The 21,169-nt window shown below is 42.4% G+C and overlaps 1 protein-coding gene across 1 annotated transcript in view; it reads left to right on the forward strand.

The window, feature by feature from the left end:
• The first annotated feature begins 7,513 nt into the window (after positions 1-7,513).
• MINDY4B (MINDY family member 4B) overlaps positions 7,514-21,169 on the forward strand; it is a 35,354-nt gene continuing 21,698 nt past the window's right edge. The window contains exons 1-5 of the mRNA XM_033204460.1: positions 7,514-7,626; positions 7,864-7,891; positions 9,547-9,714; positions 18,855-18,974; positions 19,732-19,823. Of these exons, the coding sequence (XP_033060351.1) occupies positions 7,514-7,626; positions 7,864-7,891; positions 9,547-9,714; positions 18,855-18,974; positions 19,732-19,823 (521 nt within the window). The remainder of the gene's footprint in view (positions 7,627-7,863; positions 7,892-9,546; positions 9,715-18,854; positions 18,975-19,731; positions 19,824-21,169) is intronic.

Consider the following 21,169-nt stretch of genomic DNA (forward strand, 5'->3'; position numbering starts at 1 on the left):
TGAAACGCCAACATGATGAATCAATGCAGAGTCTTCGCTTCCTTCTGTCCACAAATTTAAATAGATAATTATGTGTCATTGCACAATTATACGAAAATAGGAGAAAAGGTAGCATTTGTTAAAAGAATAAGGAACAAAAAGAGACCGGGGGATCACAAGTTGATGGAGGCATCCAATGGCTGCCTCAGACACATTGCTTGTAGAATATAGTTCTTAGGTTTAGTGGCTCAGCTGGGGCTCTGGAAGTGCACGCGGGATGTCTGTTCTTTGGAAGAAAGAAACAAGAAATCACTCAGGAATGTTGTATAGTTTGTCTGAAGCAATGGTTGTCTTTTCCCCCATCCTAATTAATGATGTAATAAGATTTGGGGTGTATTTTTTATTATATGAATACATACAGATACACGTTTTAAGTGAAGAGCTACGTATTGATTATAAAATAATCTGTTATTATTTTTGGAGCAAACCAAACACTGCCCTTTCAATTTTCCACCAAGTGCTTTTCCCTATAATACCCCACGTATACTTTAGGCATGCAAGATGGATAATGAGGTCCAAGGCAACAAGGACTAGAAGAGAGGCTTCAGGAAAGCTGAGCAAGCAAATGCACAGACCTGAGATGCAGGACAGCTTTTGTACAGAAGAGTAAAATAAAGCAGCTGACAGTATTCCAGGGGTGCCTGGCTGACCATGTGTTGAGGACATGGGAGGGGGAGGTTGACTAGATGGCTTCTGTGATCCCTGCAGCAGCGACAGTCTGATTCAACAGGAGAAGACCACACGTATTTTCAGAAATAGCTCTTACATTGTGTTTATGCTTTATTGGCAGAGAGTTCTAGTCTTGGTGTTCATACTGTAAGAGTACAGTGAGCCTTTTAAAAAATATATATATATTTTTTAAAAATATATATATATAAGCAAACATCCACTACCCAGGCTGGTAACAGCTTTTCCATTTTCTGTTGGAGAGCTATTCTTCCTCACCCTTGGTCAGGGGGTCTAATGTTATCCTCCAGCTCTAAGAGTGAGCACAAAAGCCAGGCCTGGCCAATTAGTGCTTCCCATTGCCCTGGTCACAGAGATTGGGCAAAACACTCAATGAGAATCAATCCTGGGATTTTGCTAAATTTTCCAATAGGAAACAGGGGTATTCTTGCTGGAGTGGCGTATCTGATACAAGTAAGCCTGGAGCTGTCGTCTTTCCTGTCATGGGCAAGCCTTCCTAAAAACAAAGTCCACACAGAAGCAAGCCAGCCCAGAGGTGGAGAGAGACTAGATTCCAACAGCGTCATTTGAGCATGTGTGTTCAGTCATATCCAAACTGAGTTTCTCCTTTGAAATCACATCAGACACTAAATTCTCTTTCTACTTAAACTAGTTTAAACTGAGTTTCGTCCTTACAAACAAGAGTCCTGGTTAAACAAGAAAGACAAAATAAAATGAAAGACAGACCCTAAAACAATAATCCATCTTATTTGCATAGTCCTTTTCAGTTAGCAGAGACCCCCCAGGCCCCTGGAAGATTTATAGCAACCCCAAGAGGCCAACCAAGCAGGAATTGTCCCTATTTTGAAGATAAATAGCAAAAAGTAATTGCACCCTTGCTATGTGCCGCTGTTCTAAATGCTTCTCTGGTATTAATTAATGACTCCTCAAAGTGACCTAGTGAAAGAGCTGATATTGTTATCCCCATTTTATAAGAGTAGAAACGGAGGCAAAGAGGTGAAATTGTTGGCCCAAGATCGCTGCCAGTAAACAGATGTGGTGGACACACTCTAGGGTGACCCCACCCCAATGCCAACCAGTGATGCTTCTGTGGAATCCTCTCCCCTGAGTGTGGGCAGGACCTGTGTGTGTTTCTTGCCAGTGGAATATAGCAAAAGTGAGGAGATATCACTCCCATGATTACATGTGGCAAAGATGAAGGGATTCTGCTGATGTAACTAAGATCCTTAATCAGTTTGACTTTGAGTTAATCAAAAGGGAGATTATCCTGGGTGGGTCTGACCTCATCAAGTGAGTTATAAGAGCACAGAGGTTTCCCCAGGATCAGAGGCTTTGAGCGGCAGAGATTCCCTCTTTCCTACTGGTCCTGAAGAAACAAGTTCTATAGTCACAAGGAAATGAGTTCTGCCAAGAACCATGTGAGCTTAGGAAAGGATCCCAAGTCTAGACATGACTGCAGACCTGGACAGCACTTTCACTGCTGCCTTGTGAGACCCTGAGCTGAGGGCCCAGCTAAGCCTGCCCAGACTCCTGGCCCCTGAAAGCTGTGAGGCAACGTATGAGTGGTGTTAAGCCGCCAAGTCTGTGGTAATTTGTTACACAGAATGGACAACTAACACAGAAGAGGAGCAGAGATTCCCACCCAGTGTGACTCCAGGAACCGTGTGACAAATGCTGGTTACCAGGTTCTTTTGGATACCAACAGAGAGAGGTATTTTACCACAACAACCAGTTTTCCAATCCCCAATACTAAGTAGGTGTCCTACAATTCAATTCAATCTGACACTACCCAGAGTTAGTGTCGCACTCCCCAGGTGTGAGGGCTCAGTCCCGCAGACTGACTTCACTTCAGATGCCAGTTGCAAGGATCATGTCACCAATACCTCTGACAGACTGGCTGTGAATCAGGGGTTCCCATGACCCCCTGACAATTTGTTAATTTGCTAGACTGGCTCACAGAAGTCAGGAAGCCCCTTTATTTACACTTACTAGTTTATTATAAAGGATGCAAATAAACAGCCAGATGAAGATGTACACAAGGCAAGGTCTGGGAGGGTCCTGAATGTAGGAGCCTCTGTCCCTGGTGGAGTTGGGATGCAACACCCTCCTAGCATGTGGGTGTGTTTGCCAACTTGGAACTTCCCTAAACCCTGTTAATGGACTTTCATGGAGGCTTCATTACCTAGCCATTACTGATTAAGCCATCGGCCATTGACGATTAACTCATCTCCACCCCTTCTTTCTTCCCCACAGGCTAGGGGCTGAGCTAAAAGTTCCAAACATCTAATCAAGGCTTGGTCTTTCTGGGGATAAGACCCTGTTCTGAAGCTGCTTAGGGGCCCACCAAAAGTCAGCTCATTAGAATAAAAGATGCTTCTATCACCTTCATCGCCCCGGAAATTCCAAGAGTTTTAGGAACCAGGGAGAAAGCCCAAATATAGATTTCCTATTAAACCACACTAATCTTTAAGGCTTTTGAAGATAATGACTGGGATCCATACCAATGACTAGGGGACCAGCCAAAGGTCAATGACTGAGGTACTGAGTTGGGACCAATGCCTATGTTTCTTCACCTCAGGACTTCTGACTTCCGACCCTGTCTCTGACTCATACTGCCACCCCTAAAGTACACAAAGGCATAAAAGATAAAATGGGATTTTTTTCTCCAGAAAAAATAAAATGTTTAAAGGAGAAGTTTAACATATAAGAGCCAAGAAAATATTGATTAAAGGTTAGGAGTTTTTATATAAGTCGTATACATCATGACTCTATAAGTCAAAGAAGTGTGGAAAGTGAAATTCAGAGACCCTAAGTGACTTCTCCAAGGCTACACAGTCATGGAAGAGGAGCTGGAATTTTACCCTGGGTCTGACCTCCACCTTCTTCCTCCTCCCTATAGCACCAAAGAACAAAGGGAGAATATTTCAGCCATCTTCTAGTTTCCAGTGGATTGGCAGAATTCCTTTAGGAAGGGATATAATCAGGAAATTTCCATCTCCATAGAAAGTACTACTAAAGAAAATGCATGGTAATTAAAGCATAAAGGATTTAACTTAATCCTAAGGAAGAGCTTTCCAGGGATAAGGTTAATTAAACGCTAACGAGATTTTGTTTTAAAAAAATCAAAAGCCTCGAAAATTCTGCTTTCAGATTTCTGTTTATGAAACATTACATGAAAACAGCAAGAAGAAAGGTTGGGGATGATTTTGTAAGCTAGTCAAAACGCTTGAAAGCCCAAGGTTTTCAACTTTGACTATAAGGCTGAATTGAGTAAATAATTGTAAAGATCAGTCAGAGCTTTCTGGGAGACTATAGCAAATGTTAATGGCATTAAATTTTACATATTAATTTCCAGGTTTGAAATACATACTAGCTTTTCTGATTATATCATTCATATTTTTTAAAATTATCAACAAAGAAAACAAACGGACTCAGCTGCAGATTTCTGCACTCACACAGTGCATTTCCTTTATAGGTGGATGATTTCGGACACTCCACTATCCCCCATTGTGGGGTCACAGAAACTCTCCTCCACCACGGCCTCTGCTTTGTACTTGTGCTTTCTTTTTGCTGCTGCAGGCACTTTGCTGCCTGATACCCCGTATTCAGTACCAATCCTTTGCTGCGTCAGGAGCAGTCTTGGGGCAAAAGCTTTAGATGACTTCATATGCTGTGAGGAGGGAGCAAGGGCATAAAAACAGAAGAGGGAAATCTCAGATTCCACATATTTCTGTACCCTCCCTTGCCCCCTCTCTCCAGACTTGGTCCAGGACCCTCCAACCCCACCTCTGCTTCCCAACCTCTTTCATAAACTCAGGATTCCTGCTCTAAGTCTTTTAATAAAATGCCCCCAAAGAATGTCACTTTTCTCTGGATATGGCTGAATTGCATGCTTAACCCTTGGTGTATTCCAGAGACCAGCCCTTTCCATATGAAGGACCTAACTGAAAGAGGAGAGAAAGGTGGGCGAAGGAAAGACAGCACTTTATTTATTGAAAAGTGAGATCATGAATTCCACCCTGGGATAAAAGTAGTAAGAGGGCTGGGCAAGAGATGATCACAAACAGTGTTGAAACCTGGTAATTTGTGTCAAATGTCTTTAGATGACCACATTATCTGATTCAGTATTTCACCCCTGGGGATTAAATCTAAATAAACAATGGGAAGATAAATAAGATCTAAACAAATAGAGTGATATACAATGCTCATAAAAGTCTCAATATGGTAAAGATATGAAATTATCCCCATTTCATAGATGAATAAACTGAGGCATAGAGAGATTACATAAACTGTCTGAGGTGATATAGCAAGTAAGAGGTGAAACCTAAGCAGTTTGGGGCAGGCGCCGTGGCTCACGCCTGTAATCTCCGCACTTTGGGAGGCCAAGGCGGGCTGATCACGAGGTCAGGAAATCGAGACCATCCTGGCTAACGCGGTGAAACCCTGTCTCTACTAAAAATACAAAAAATTAACCAGGCACAGTGGCTGGCGCTTGTAGTCCCAGCTACTCGGGAGGCCAAGGCAGGAGAATGGCTTGAACCCGGGAGGCGGAGCTTGCAGTGAGCCGAGATGGCGCCACTGCACTCCAACCTAGGCAGCAGAGCGAGACTCTGTCTCGAAAAACAAACAAAATAACTAAGCAGTTTGGGCCCAGAGCCCATGCTCTTAACCACCCCGCTCTCTTGCCCATCCACTGTGCTCCCGCTGTTCCACCGCATTTTCCTCCTGCGTGTTTATTTCTTGCACTAGGAAGACCAGGAACCACATCTGTTTCACCTTGGGACCTCCAAGTCCCTGGTATGTAGGGAAGAGTCAAAATACATTTATTGAACTCAACAGGACGGTTTATTGGTAAGTTATCTAATCATTGGGATTTATGCTTCTATCTTTACAGATTTCTCTGTAAATCAGGGCACAGACGTAGCCAAAAATACAGATTTAATAATGAGTCTTAAAAAAATAGCTTATTTAGCTGCTCCGCTTTTCTGGTTTTGGGTTGTTAAACAATTTAAATGGCAGATCCAGAATTTATTTTTTAATATGACTTTTTAAATAGGAAATTCCAGAACATTTCTCATCATTATATTATTTGAGAACAAGAATTACGTAATTTCTTATTTTTTTCTACACTGTGGGTGCCCAATAAATATTAATACTGATGCCACCATTAAAATTATAAAACTATAACAGGAAAACAGTAGTGAAGTGCCTTTTTTTTAAAAAAAAAAAAAAAAAAAAGAGGTTTTATGGCTAGTGAAGGCAAATAAAAACTTATTTAGGCCTCTTATGTTTATAATAAAAATAGTAAATCTGACGGACATTTATGAGACCTGTGGAAATGAGGTGGTTAAACCACCACCAAAAATTAGTTGAAGGAACCAGTGGTGGAGCACTCCTAAGCAAGACTGTGGACACCTAAACCCATCTCTGGTTTCTTTAGTGCCTTGCTATGTTTCAGGGTCTTTGCAATAGTATAAATAACCAGTCCCCTCAACCCTGACCACTCTACTAGTCATAATAAATCCAGATAGCCTCTTTGTCTTGACCTCTTGGCATTCCCAGGATTTTATATAACTCATGATTAGAAATGTTTATAGAGAAAACGACCTCCTGTTGAAGAGGTCCAAGATTTATATTCAACCAAGGCAGAAGGAGCAAGAGAAACTGTTACTGGTAATCAGTACTGTTTTTGAAAAACACCATTATATTAGGGTTCTCCAGAGACATGGAGCCAATAGGCTATATATACACATATATACGTGTATACAATTATGAGTGTAGTCATGCAATTGTGAGGGCTGGCAAGTCCAAAAATGAAAATTGCAGGGCAGACCAGCGGTCTGGAGTCCCAGGGAAGAGTTGATGTTTCAGTCTTGAGTCCAAAGGCTGTCTGAAGCATTCTTTCTTCCTTGGGGGACCATTTTTAAGGCCTTCAAATGATGAGATAAAGTCCATCCACATTGTAAAGGGTAATTGACTTTATTCAAAGTCAACGGATATAAATGTTAATCACATCTTTTAAAAAAGACCTTCACAGCAACATCTAGATTGGTGTTTAGATGGGTGCCATGTAGGCAACTCAGCCTAGCCAAGTTGACACATAAAATTAATCATCAAAACCATCAATATTCGTTATTATATCAGTGACTGCAGCTACAATTCACTAAGCCAACAAGAAGAGATATAATGATATAACTTTTGGATTTCTCTTTGAAACAAATCAGACCAGTTCTTCGACTGTGCAAGATTTCTGTGTACTAAACTCTACAGCAAATGCCAGTTGGCCAGTGTCTTTTTTGGCCTATGTATTATCCAACAGTAGTTGATAAAGTTTTCTGATGTCAGCAGGATGGTTTTTACCCACTTTGGCTATGTATTTCTGCTCCACAAACACTTCCAAGAAGGCATTACAGCATAAAAAACCATCACATTCCACCACCAGCATAGTATCTCTCACCAATTAAATTATCTCAATTGCTCTGATACAGATAATTGCAATCCCTTTGTTTATAAATCTGTGTCTTGGATTAAACATTCATGGTCCCTATATAGTGAACAAAAATACACAGACTATTTTACCTCTAATGAAAGTTTAATCATGATCTGAGAGCAGAGGCTTACAGTGCACTCAGAGCAGCCATTGTGTGGAGTGATCTCTTTGCTGGTCAAAAGAAAGGGTGGCACACTTCCTCTAGCCATCTGTTTCAGCCACCTCACTTGCTTCTCTACAGCCTGACCTCTCTCCCATCATAAGAACTTCCCGTTTTCAATTCATCCCATTATCCAAATGGATATGGAGGTCTCGGGCCAGGAACAAAGCTCCAAACAGCTGGATTTAGAGGAGATCTCAAGGAAAATTTCATTCCTTGACAAATGGAGGGAAATCTTTAGTTTTCACAGGTAAGGTGTTCTCATTTTCTCATTTCTTTAGAAACAAAGGGATTTTCCGTGTTTAAGTAATCAATTTATAAGCTTGCAACATGAGAAATTTCCTTTATAGATTTACCTCTAAAATGCTTCAGACATAACTATTTGTGGACAGAAACTTCCCTAGCAAGGTTGGGGTTTGGGAGGCTTGTGGATGTGAGGTTTGATGAGAGTGAGTAATTTACTTGATGTTTTCTCTTTCATTTAAAGGTTGGGAACCAATAATACAACTCCTCAGGTAATTACTTTTCCCAAAGCCAATGTGTTCTCCTTTAGTTGCTTCTTCAAACAATCACATTAACAGCATAATCTGCATTTATTCTTTGCACATAATGTCACTCAGGCACTGGCATTTAACGTGTGAAAACATAAAACTAGAAAGCCTGTCGAAGATTTTTTTCTTGTGCTTTTTTATGGATTTCTCTTTCTACTTCTAAGAGCTATGTTTTTATCATTAAGAGCATCATATGGTTATTATTTTAGAAAAAAAGGTAGTATCAAAATCTAAAGTTCCCACATTTGTGAAATAACACTGGATTCTGACAACGAAGTGCTTCTGTGTCCCTGAAGAAAAGCAGTTTTGAAAATAGTTATCATCTTTATTCAGCTTGAGAAAAATCATTTTCCTTTACCATTTTAAAATAAGAGATAGATGACTGAATTCTGGTGCTAAAAAGGTATTTTAAAATCTGATATACAATATAAGATGAAAGATGTTTGTACCTCATGTAAACTGAAAAGGTTAGAAGGTAATGGACTTTGTATTTCAGGTATTACTTCAATCACTGAGCAAACACAGGATAAAATATTAAGGTGGTTTTCATGCCAGTAGTATATATGATCAAGCAATTGAATCATTAATATTTTAACTAGAATGCTAAAGCTTCTTGCCTCAAGTAGCCTATGATCAAAAGTCTTATTTACGCTAAAACTCTCTTAACCATAGTCTACATTGGAATCAGAGCAATAATGCTTCTATTTTAGTCTTGGAAGTATTAAATGGAGATATCTATCATTTGGGGGGATAGAACATTAAAAGATAAAACAATCTTGAAAAGAAAAAAAGTCAAGTTATGCTTTACACAAGGTGGGGAAAACCCATTGGCACAAATGTAAAGATTTTCCGTTTGATTTACAAAATGCATCTTAGCTGATCAGTAGTCTGTGACTTGGATGCTGTGCTTCTGAGATAAGAAAGAATCTTTGCCTCTAGGAATACAGAAAAACTAAGAAGGCAGTTTCCCTCATGTTTCAGCCACCAATAGGACAGATTCATTTCATGACATTAGTATATAAGCTAAGTAAATTTGAAGAAGAGTTGATGCTAATTTATAGTGACATGTCATGAGAATCAGTCAAGAAAAGTGAAAACAAATTTTTTTAAAGGTAGAGGGTGGATTTTTTTTTTTTTTAAGGAAAAAGAACTATTATACTCACTTGTTGGGGAGTAGGAATCTGAAAGAATTAAAAAGAGATAAGCTGACTTCATTTATTGGCCAGTTAACAATGTAATGAGAAACACTTTGTGTAGACTGGAAAGATTCCTCCAAAGTTTATAAAATGTTGTCTTCTCAAAACAAGAGACAGTGACATTTACATTCTTCTCTAAACATAACTTCAAGTCAAGGTCTTGATGGCATTAATTATGTTTCCATAGTTACATTTAACCTCTCCAAGTCACATAAACCCTTATGAGAAACCCCTTTGACACAGACACTGGGATTTTTCTGCCTCTTTTATTACTATTTATCACAATTTTCAGACATCTTTAAAAGTGAGACAACATTTTCTGAACACTGGTATTTCAGAGAGACAGAGAGAAAGAGAAAATTTAAAACAAGGTCATCACCAGCTCTGTTTGCTTTGTCTTTGGTGGGGGTGGTATTTGCACAGAATCATGAAGGCAACCATATATCTACTGATGAAAATGAAGATGGGACAGGAATACCTCAGCCCAAAGGACAAGGACATTTGCTATCAAGTGGCCTTTGTTCTATTCCCAACCCTTCTATCATCTCTTCAAAATTGGGCGGCCTTCCTATCTCCCTAGCAATGGCCACGGTAAGTATAGCTTGTCAATTAAACATGAAATGAAATGTAATCTTCCCAAAACAACAAGCCTAGGGAATCTTATCTGCTGTCATGTGAGAGTATTATTGAAGATAAGACTACAGATGGTTGTTATTGGTAAAAGGAGAATATAATTAAAATGACTTACTTATGGTATTCTTCAAGGACACTGGTGGTAGTACAGCCCTTTCCTCCCAAACTCTGAGTCTCTCTTTATTCACTTCCTCAGTTTGACAGTGAAATTTGAGGGAGTGAGTGAGTTACATTCAAATAACTCACTATAGAAGGTAGGATAGGATAGACTCTCTAAGTGGCAGACTGTGGAGTGCTGTGGAGTGCAAATGCATAAGACAATGTAGATGTGTAAGAAAGTACCCCGCCTGTATGCATGCAGGAAGAAGAGAGCTGGGGGAACTTGCCAAGCCCTGTCCTGGGCAAGTAGCTAATCTCAAGAAAGAAACAAGTTTTCTGGGGTTACCAATACGCAGATTTGAAAAGAACATGACATAGTGGCCGGGCGCGGTGGCTCACGCCTGTAATCCCAGCACTTTGGGAGGCTGAGGTGGGTGGATCACGAGGTCAGGAGATCGAGACCATCCTGGCTAACACGGTGAAACCCCGTCTCTACTAAAAAATAGAAAAAATTAGCCAGGCGTGGTGGTGGGCACCTGTAGTCCCAGCTACTCAGGAGGCTGAGGCAGGAGAATGGCGTGAACCTGGGAGGTGGAGCTTGCAGTGAGCCAAGTTCGTGCCACTGCACTCCAGCCTGGGCGACAGAGCAAGACTCTGTGTCAAAAAAAAAAAAAAAAAAAGAACATGACATTTCAGGATCCAAATCACCAGGATCTGTAAGCTACTGCTCCCGGGGACCATTTGCTCAATTCAAGACTTCACCAGGGTGGGGGCCAGGGGCTGAGGCAGAGATCCAGCCAGGAGGCAAAACTAAAGTCATCTCATTGGGTCAAATAGGCCAAAGCCGGAGGCAATGCCTTGGCAAATGTCCAAAAGGACCAGCTGTCATGGGCAAAAAGATGCCATTGGAAACTGGGGAAGCAGAGGCAACAGTCAAGCCAAGGCAAAAGTACCAGAGAGACTAAGATGCCCCTCCCATTGGATTGCCCTCCAGTGTAGCCCTTGAAATCATAATGAAACGCGGGGCTTTTCAAGACAATTTCCCCATCATCACCCTATCTCTTAAACCTCCACATTACATCCTAGAAGCTCAGGCAGGGACCTCTACTCAGGGCCTTAAGAATGAGAGTTGGAAGAGGGACCTCCTTCCTGAGGACGTGCTGCCACACATGCATGTTTGTAGAAACAACCCAGGACCAGCCTAGGCATCTGGGCAAAGACCAGCAACATTGGCCCTGCAGTCAGGCCTGCATTGTACATTGAGTTGCACAGTTTGTGCACTGCACACAAGATCCCAGCTGAGAGGATGCGTGGGGACTAAAACCCTTTCTGGGGAACCCACATGAAGCCTAGCACAGAGTCTCCATCTGCTTTTTGAGCATGAAGGCTGGTGACCTTGACTATGGTATTTCCAGCTTCGATATAACCTTTCCTTAAGCGCCCTGAGACAGGACACAATCAGATGCAGGGACCACACAGCCCCTGGATTCCTTTTTATCATACAGAACCTCCCAGGCTTCACCGAACAACTTTCTCCACTGTCACACTTGGAGTACAGATGCACTGGGAGGCCTCACTTGCTCTTTCTTGTTGTCGAAAATCTGTCTGGAATCCCAGCACTTTGGGAGGCTGAGGCAGGTGGATTGCTTGAGGCCAGGAGTTCAAGACCAGCCTGGCCAACAAGGCAAAACCCTATCTCTACTAAAAATACAAAAATTAGCCAGGCGTGGTGGCACATGCCTGTAGTCCCCGCTACTCAGGAGTCTGAGGCAGGAGAATCACTTGAACCAAGCAGGCAGGGGTTGCAGTGAGCCAGGATCCCGCAACTGTACTCCAGCCTGGGCAACCGAGTGAGACTCTGTCAAAAAAAAAAGAAAAGAAAAGAAAGAAAATCTATCTGCCTCAATCCACCTTGCTTCCCTCTTTTTGTCCAAATGCCAGAAGTCACAGGAAGATGGGCAGGTCTGCAGAGCTCCTGGAACGCTGCACTCAGCTCAGTGGCCTTGAAGCCTCTGGATGGAGCCTTAACTTGTATGTTATATAGATACTTAATCGCTGTCCTTTCAAGCAATGAAGACAGATAATACGTAATCCTGCCAGGGCCCCCAGGCCTCAGTGATTCTGCTGCCTACACTGTGGTATAGACCAGAAATGAGAGCAACTGTCTGCATTTTACTTGACAAGGAAATGTTTTTAATGAAAAACTTTATGGCTTCTGCAATGAATTTCTTTGGAGGATGTCACTTTAAAATGTACGTGTATCTGAAAAATCGGCTACCTTTTATGTGAAAATGAGAGACAATTATGATTCTATATTGATACTTGCCTGTAAAAGAAGTAATTCCAGAAGGCTTCCTAAAACACAACAGTGGGTACAAGGGAGACATGGAATGGCAGGGCGTCTTCACTGCATACCTTTTTTGTCTCTCTGGATTTTGAACCACAAGAATATACTATTTTTTAAACACACACACAAATTTTAAAACTAGAAAAAGCATTCACAGATGTTTGCAAAATCTTCTCGTCTTTCTCTGTATTGGGGAGGCAAAAAACTCTCAGTCTGAATATTCCCACTTATCTACAAACACAAACATGATGCAACTGGGGACCGCCCTGTGACTACGCCAAGGTAATGTGCTCCCTTTGGAAAAGGCTAGGAGACAAAAGATTTAGAAATGAAGTTGATGGAGTGTTAAGAAAGTCCCAGAAATAGAGATAATTGATTTTTCTTTAAAAAAAATAAATTTGGATTTATTCCCATTATATGGGCCAGATGATCGTGAGTCCTTGAAATAGCAGTAGAATTAATTAAACACATCCTGGGAATTCAGGATGACGAGCTTGGGATTCTAAATATGCTTGTTCTAGGGAGGCAATTTGGAAGCTTGACCAATTCTAATCGATGTTTCAGCAATGCAGCCACCTGGCAAATTGTCAGAGCTATTGAATCCTAATACCACTCCAGAATGCCTTTTGCTGTCATTCTGCTATTCTTTTCTCTTCTGTTTGGATTAGGGATGCATAGCATTTCCTGACATTGGCACACACTGTCTCTTTGCTGGGAGTCTTCTCTGAAAGTGGGGGTTGGGTAAAGCACCCTACGCACCTTTGCTTTCCTTAGCTCTCCTGTTTCTCACCTTTTGCTGCCCTCTTTCCAATACTAAAGCTTTCTTCCTTCCCCTAACCTGACATCTTTGAACATATGTGGTGGAACAAACTCTGGCCAAGGCTGCTGGCTCAGGTGAAATCGTGGGAAAGGTGAGCATTGTCTCTAGGCTCTTCCACCAGCCCCACCTAATGATTTTCCTTTTCTCCAGGGCAGTTTTGCACCCTCTCCCACTCCCAGGCCCTTTTCTGGACTCAGCCTTGAACACATTTCTGTAGCTGCAATATCATCCAGAAGAATCACAGTAAAAATGTAATACCAAGAGACCAAAATATTCTGGAGAGACTCGAATGAAGCTCTAAAATGGGATAATAGGCAGGGTGTGCTTTTTGGGAGAAAGAAGCACAGCCTGGTGAACCCCCATAAGGTCTAGCTCATAGATGGGTCTTGATAGGTGCGAATTAATTAATTCAGTGCCTCTGGATAATCCTCTAGTGCACCTCAGGCTAGAGTAGGGGTGTCCTTCGTGTGCCCCTCCAGATGCATGGTCCACTCTTCTCCAACCTACTTTCTGCCCAGTAGAGAGGCTGACCTGTAGCAAGACTAACCTCCATCATCAGGGTGCCCTCCTCCTTTGTCTTCTTGTTGAGTTTGAGCAATGGTGAACCCCGAAAGTAAACTGAAGGGAGGGAAGAGAAGAGAAGTTGGGTTGCTTGTGGCTAACTGAGCTCCTCTCCTCTCATGGCAGTCCTTTCCCCAGGACTCTCTCCTTTCTGGTTCAAGTCACCATTCCTTTATGTGCTCCTTCAGATCTAGGGGTCATAATGACTTCCCACTGTTGCTGGGACACTGCATTAGCCATTGTGGTGTCACCACACCCAGCCCACATCTTTATAAATAGTTGCTGTCTTAAATGTTCCTCAAATTAATTATCTGACTTGAGAATGCCATCTGTTTCCTGCTGGGACGCTGGCTGGTACAAGTTGAAAGGCTTGCATTTGGGTCCTGGCACTGTCATTTACTATATACGTGACCTTGCATGTGCCACTTAGCTGATCTAGGCCTCTAGTCCTTTCACTGTAAAATGAAAGAGTCAAATTAGAATTTTAAAAATTCAACAAATAGCTATTTTGAGCCTACTACATACTAGGCAGTATGCCAGTTGCTAAGAAATTGATGGTGAACATGATGGAACCAAGAGTCTACTACTCTGTTAGTTGGTCTAGGATAGAAATGTCTTCTTAGAACATCTTGGAATCTCTGATTCCATGATGGTCTAGTAGTTCCTAAGGCAAGAAGAGATTTAGGGAAGGAGCTTTAAAGAGGATTAGTCTACCTCAAGTTAGGCGTGGGCAGGTGGTCACAGGGAAGCTCTAAACCCAGGGACAAAGTACAAGGCAGTCAGGGTAAGAACATGAAACCTGTTGGAAAGAATGATTCAGGGCCTCTATCTATGAATGTGTGTATAAAATGTGTGTGTGTAAATTATGATCACCATCACTGTCATCATAGCAATCAAATGGAACAAAGTGCCAGGAAAGAAAGGAATTCTTCACAAATATAGAATACTAGCAACGCACAAAGAGAAAAACTATAAACCATGCTTGATTATGTTAATAATAATCATGGCAGCCACTTATGAGGACCATTTACCATCTGTTTCTAGTTACTAGACAGCACAACAGCACATGTAATTATGTGTCAGGTTAATCTCATTATAAATAATATCTGATATTTGAAAGTAAATTTTGCACAAGTAAGTTGGGTCATCTTTGTCACACTGGCCAATAGGGCCTGGCCAGACAGACCTGCGGCTTCTCTGTTCTTAGGCCTCCTCAGAGGGACAGTTGGAGAGAGAAGCTTCTAAGTTGGAGGTGGGAACTGGCAACAGAAACAAGAGTGTGGTTTGGCTTGCAGAACTTTTAAAATTGAATTAAAATCTAAGCCTTCTTAGTCTCAACGGTCTTAATCTTCCACATTTATACACAGCTTTTCCTCTCTTATTGCTGCCAGTCTCTGGTCTTTTTCCATCTGTGTTGGGACTTTCTTCCATACGGCACAAGATGTTCCTGCATAGACAGGCTGTGTTTTCACAAAGGTAATAACACCCTACATTTACTTAGCACTTATGGTTCCCAAAGCCCTTTGCCATGCTTCTCTTTCAATAATAGCCAGGATGTGGACCAAGCAGGGGTTACCCCATTTCTGGATAAGTAAATTAAGTCTTAGAGAGGTTCAGTAATTTGTCCAAGTTCACATGGTCCGTAAGGAGCAGAACTGGGGCTTCTTTGCCCTTGAGTTGGGAGCAGTCTTTCTGTGCTGTGCAATCTCAATGTCAGGGAAACATTTTCTATTAGTTTTCAATGCCTGTCCTGGGGATGTTCTGGGTCTAGGGCTCTCTTTGGCCATAGCACACACCAAGTCTGTGTCCTCCAGAGCAGCCTCTGTGCCTGTTCGCTGTCTCTCCTTGAAGTGCTGTTGCATTGAGACACAGAACACGTAGTTTTTCTTCAAGTGGGTTACTCACCCTGAAATGCACCTGCCCTCTTTTCTGCGTAGAGACAACCTTTTCTTTTGAGGGTGGAAGTAGAGATGGCTGGGAAATAAATTCTAATCTTAAACCAGCCCCTGGGCCAACATAGGAAGAACGTTATAGGTGCATGCTTCTCCTGCGTCCTTCCTTTTTAGAAACCAGTAGAGCCTGCTCTCGGGGCCGGCTCCATGCACAGCTGGGAAGAGGCACCTCAGCTCTGGGCCTATTGAGCTCCATGTTCCATTTGTCCACATTCTTTGAATGGCTGCAAGTGCCTGAATATGATATTCAGAGTCATCCAGGGTCAGGCCCAGGGTACTTTGCAATCTGAGCTTCTACTTTTCTTCCTACCCCTTGGCCTACACACACACACACACACACACACACACACACACACACACACAGAGAGTTCCAGTCACATTGAACACTTACTCCTCATCCAAGGACACCCCAGGTACTGATGTATGCATGTTTGCAGATCTTTCTCTCTGTCCAGCCTCCCCTCTGTTACAGGTAACAGGCTGGTGTGTGGCATGTTCCAGAGTGTGAGATGTGTGTCTGTGCTGGAACAGGGGATGCTTCTAGGGATATGGCATTAAGTAACGTGTTACATATCCTTGAGTTACCTAGTGAGAAAGTGATCCCCTTCTCCACTCTGACAGGTCAGAGAGAAGGACAGTACAGTAAAGGGCAGTACACATTCACACCTCTTTAATACTTCTTACCTCCCTTTTAAATTAATAAGAGTACAAGACCCAGTCAGAGCTTTCACCGGCAGCAGTTTCTAGCTGTAATTTATAACATTGTTTTATTTTCATTATATTTTTATCATGTGTGGCAAATGATTTTGATTTCCATTTAAGGAAGTTATAGAAAGTGTCCTTCTTAAATAAATAGTTTCTAAGTTACAAAATGTGTCCCAAGCTAGTGAAAAGTATTAATTAGAGACATTTCACCACCCTGCCACCTCCACCAGAACAGGTGCTGGTATCCACGGCTGAGACACCCACAGACAGTTCACGTCACAGGACTTTTGTGCAGGCAACCCTCAATACCGGCCAGGAGCCTGGTAGACTTGCTGGGTGGCAAGAGAAATAAGAATCACTGCAGCTCTCAGGAAGCCACGTCCATAGGAAAAGGGGAGAGCACTATATCAAGGGAACATCCCGTGGGACAAAAGAATCTGAACAACAGCCTTCAGCCCTAGACCTTCCTTCTGACAGAGCCTCCCCAAATGAGAAGGAACCAGAAAATCAACTCTGTTAATATGACAAAACAAGGTTTTTTAACACCTGCCCCCCCAAAAAAATCACACTAGCTCACCAGCAATGGACCCAAACTGAGAATAAATTCCTCATTTACCTGAAAAAGGATTCAGGAGGTTGGTTATTAAGCTAATCAGGGAGACACCAGAGAAAAGCAAAGCCCAATATAAGGAAATCCAAAAAATGATACAAGAAGTGAAGGGAGAAATATTCAAGGAAATAGATCACATAAACAAAAAACAATCAAAACTTCAAGAAACAACGGACACACTTCTAGAAACGCAAAATGCTCTGGAAAGTCTCAGCAATAGAATTGAACAAGTAGAAGATGTCTTAAGCTCTCGAAGACGAGGTCTTCAAATTAACCCAATCCAACAAAGACAAAGAAAAAAGAATCCGAAGATATGAACAAAGCCTCCAAGAAGTCTGGGATTATGTTAAATGACCAACCCTGAGAATAGTCAGCATTCCTGAGAAAGAAGAGAAATCTAAAAGTTTGGAAAACATATTTGGGAGAATAATAGAGGAAAACTTCCCCAGTCTTGCTAGAGACCTAGACATCCAAATGCAAGAAGCACAAATACCTGGGAAATTCATGGCAAAAAAAGCATCACCTAGGCACATTGTCCTCAGGTTGTCTCAAGTTAAGTTGAAGGAAAGAATCTTAAGAGCTGTGAGACAAGGCCAGGTGTGGTGGCTCACGCCTGTAATCCCGGCACTTTGGGAAGCTAAGACAGGCAGATCACCTGAGGTCAGTAGTTCAATAACAGCCTGGCCAACATTGCGAAACCCTGTCTCTACTAAAAACACAAAAACGAGCCAGGTGTGGTGGCACACACCTGTAATCCCAGCTACTCAGGAGGTTGAGGCAGGAGAATCACTTGAACCCAGAGGCTGAGGTTGCAGTGAGCCAAGATCATGACACTGTACTCCAGCCTGGGCAGCAGAACGACACTCCGTCTCAAAACAAAACAAAAAGAGCTGTGAGACCAAAGCACCAGGTAACCTATGAAGGAAAACCTCTCATATTAACAGCAGATTTCTCAGCAGAAATCCTACAAGCTAGAAGAGACTGGGGTCCTATCTTCAGCCTCCTCAAGTATTAATTAGATAATGATTGGTACACCAAAATGATAGAAATCATAAAGATGACACATACATGATTAAAGTAGGGCAGGTGTTAAGAGAATGGGTAAAAACCCAGCTGTGTCTACTAACTGGGTGAACAAAGGCAAATACTCTAACTTCTTTGGCCTTCGGTTCCCTCATCTGGATAAAAGCTGGATAACAGCACCTACTTCATAAAATTAAATGAAGGGAATAAATGGGAAGCACTTATCCCAGTGCCTGGTGCATAGAAAATGCTCAGTAAATGCTAGATGCCATTGACCAGCCTCATTCAAATGCCAGCTCTTCCATGAAGCCTTCCTGAGTACTTCAGTCAGAAATTCTCTCTCCTCTGTTTTCTCATAGTACTTTTTACTTGTCTTATGGAAAGTCACATGTTCTGTCTTGTACATAGCTGTGGGGTATTAGACTTTTTACATAACTATATTAAATGATCAGTCAGTCTTTGATTTTGAATAGATTCTGCTTTTTTCATACATTTGGTTTATAAAAAGTCTTGTTCCCATTTTTCTGGGAAGTTGTAAAACATCCTCTTGAATCTCAATGTGCTGCAGAGTATAGGAAAACCTCAAAGACCCTGGGACAGAGAGAATGCTTGTTTAAATCGCTACTGTACCAGGCTGGAAACAAGAGATCCTGCCTGTTCCTTTTTTCTGGAGTGAGAGACAAAAGCCCAAAGATGGGAGAGGCAGGGGTTACAAGTCATGGCTATGGGGCAAGAGCTGTAGGCACAGAGCAGCCACGGTGAACTACAAGGTAGATGGCTGGCAAAGGAAGGAGAGACATGAGGGACAAAGATTGTCTAGTCATCTTCTGCTCTGGACTTCAGACAGTTAAAACCGGGGACTAGAGTAATATGTAAACCTGAAAGTAGAAGGGAACGAGGCCCACCTCCTTGACCCCACCATGAGGAATATTTCTAGGAAGAATTCTCTTTGTTTGAATCATTTCTTTTCCCTCTTTTCAGAAGCTGCGGCAGATCCTGTTTGGAAACACAATCCGTGTCTTCAGCTATAACTGGAAAAAGGCCTATTTCAGGTTCCATGATCCTTCTTCTGAACTAGCTTTCACTTTGGAAGTGGGAAAGGTAGTAGACAGTTTATAATTTTAAAAAATCTTAATCCCATGTTCCTTATCCATATAGCCTTCCTGTCCACATCCATGTAAATGCATGTTTTCATTATAATCATATGTAGAAATATATTTATAAACTAAAGTTTAACCTGAAATGATAATAGACTATTTAAAATTACTTTGTAACAAATCTAAAAATCTGATATGGGCCAGGTACGGTGGCTCACACCTGTAATCCCAGCAGTTTGGGAGGCTGAGGTGGGTGGATCACCTGAAGTCAGGAGTTTGAGACCAGCCTGGCCAACATGGCAAAACCTTGTCTCTTCTAAAAATACAAAAATTAGCTGAGTGTGGTGGTGCACACCTGTAATCCCAGCAACTCGGGAGGCTGAGGTAGGAGAGTTGCTTGAACCTGGGGGGCAGAAGTTGCAGTGAGACAAGGGTAGGCCACTGTACTCCAGCGTGGGAGACGGAGCAAGATATGAAGCAGGGACATGCCTGATATGAAGCAGGGACATGGTGAAGGCAGGATGGAGGAAGACATACATCCGCAGTCACCAGTCCACGGGTCTCCACAAAGATGCTAGGCATTGCAGAATCTAGCCCAGCCACAGCACCAGCCACGGCCGCAGGGAGGAGTGGCACAAATATAGCATGGTGTCCCTTCACAAAGCTCAAGGGGATACCAGGAGGGAAAAGCCTGCAGAGAAGAATAGATAACATTGATTTCCAAGAGTTCTTCACCTCATCATTCATTCTCTTCATTTCAGGGAGGGGCCCGAAGCATTCAGATGGCTGTGCAAGGGTCCATCATCAAATACTTGTTGTTTACCAGGAAAGGAAAAGACTGTAACTTTGGCAGGTAAGAGGACTGTGAGAAGTACTTGAATTACCCATTTCACTAGAATCTTTATATGCTAAATAATCATAACTGAAAAATTCAGGTTGTCTCAGAAAGGAAATCTACCTCCTAAGACAGAAATGGCCCTGTCTGTCCCAGAGATGCTGGATTCCGCTACTGGGAGGGTATCTGCTGGAGTCATTCTGAATGTCCAGTTGCAGGGATAGTGTTGACAGGTTTTATGCTCTACTGCAGACCATGCTGTTAGGTAGAATAAAGCACCAGGTCTCAGATGGACCTACTTGTCCATATTTGATGGAAAGCGCTAACCTAATAATTAGGGAAGAACAAAGGGGTGATATAAAAACCCGATAAGTGATCAATCCTCCTTTTTTTTTTTTGCAATGAAGCCTCGCTCTCGTCCCCCAGGCTGGAGTGCAATGGCATGATCTTGGCTCACTGCAACCTCCGCCTCCCAGGTTCAGGTGATTCTCCTGCCTCAGCCTCCTGAGTAGCTGGGATTACAGGCACCTGCCAGCACACCTGGCCAATTTTTTTTTTCTTTTTTTTAGTAGAGACAGGGTTTCACCATGTTAGCCAGGCTGGTCTCGAACTCCTGACCTCAGGTGATCAGCCTGCCTCGGCCTCCCAAAGTGCTGGGATTATAGGTGTGAGCCACTGTGCCTGGCCAATCCTCCTATTTAACCAGGCTGATAAGGTATGATGTTTGGTTTTTGTCTATTTTTAAAGGTCAGCTCAAGTTTATTCAAATTACTTTATTCTTAGAAGTTAACAAACCCCTATCATGTGCAAAGCCCTATGCTAAATATTAGAGGAAATATAAATACTTCTGCCCTAAGGCAGGTAAAGTTATTACCCCCAAAGATGAACTAAATGTATAATATATTCTAAGATTTTGAACTGCCAGTTTCCCCAGAAGCAGAGCCCATGATGGGGATACTTAACACAAGTGATTTATTAAGGGAGTGCCCTTGGGGGAGAAAACCATAAGGGAGTGAGGGAAGCAGAACAGGGAAGGGGAAGCTGAGGAAGACTGTGGCTTCCAGCAATGTCAGTCTGATGCCATGGGAGCTCAGGTGCATGGACTGCACTGCAGAGCCTGCCCCTCTTCAGATGAGGGAACAGGCCTTCTGTACCTCTTGCTCCAATGAGGCACTGGCTGTGGGCCATCCTTAGGGAGGAGGCATAACTCCTGGTCACTTCTGGGCAAGGTGGCTTCAATCCTTCAGAGAAAGTAGAAAAGTGGGAGCCACAGTACCCAAAGTAGCTGGGGGATGAGTCCATCTCCTAAGTAAAATGAATCACAGGGAATTCAAATGGAACACATACGTTTGCCACATAAAGTT

The sequence above is a fragment of the Trachypithecus francoisi genome, unplaced genomic scaffold (genome assembly GCF_009764315.1).
Source record: "Trachypithecus francoisi isolate TF-2019V2 unplaced genomic scaffold, Tfra_2.0 Lachesis_group0, whole genome shotgun sequence".
NCBI classification, from domain to species: domain Eukaryota; kingdom Metazoa; phylum Chordata; class Mammalia; order Primates; family Cercopithecidae; genus Trachypithecus; species Trachypithecus francoisi.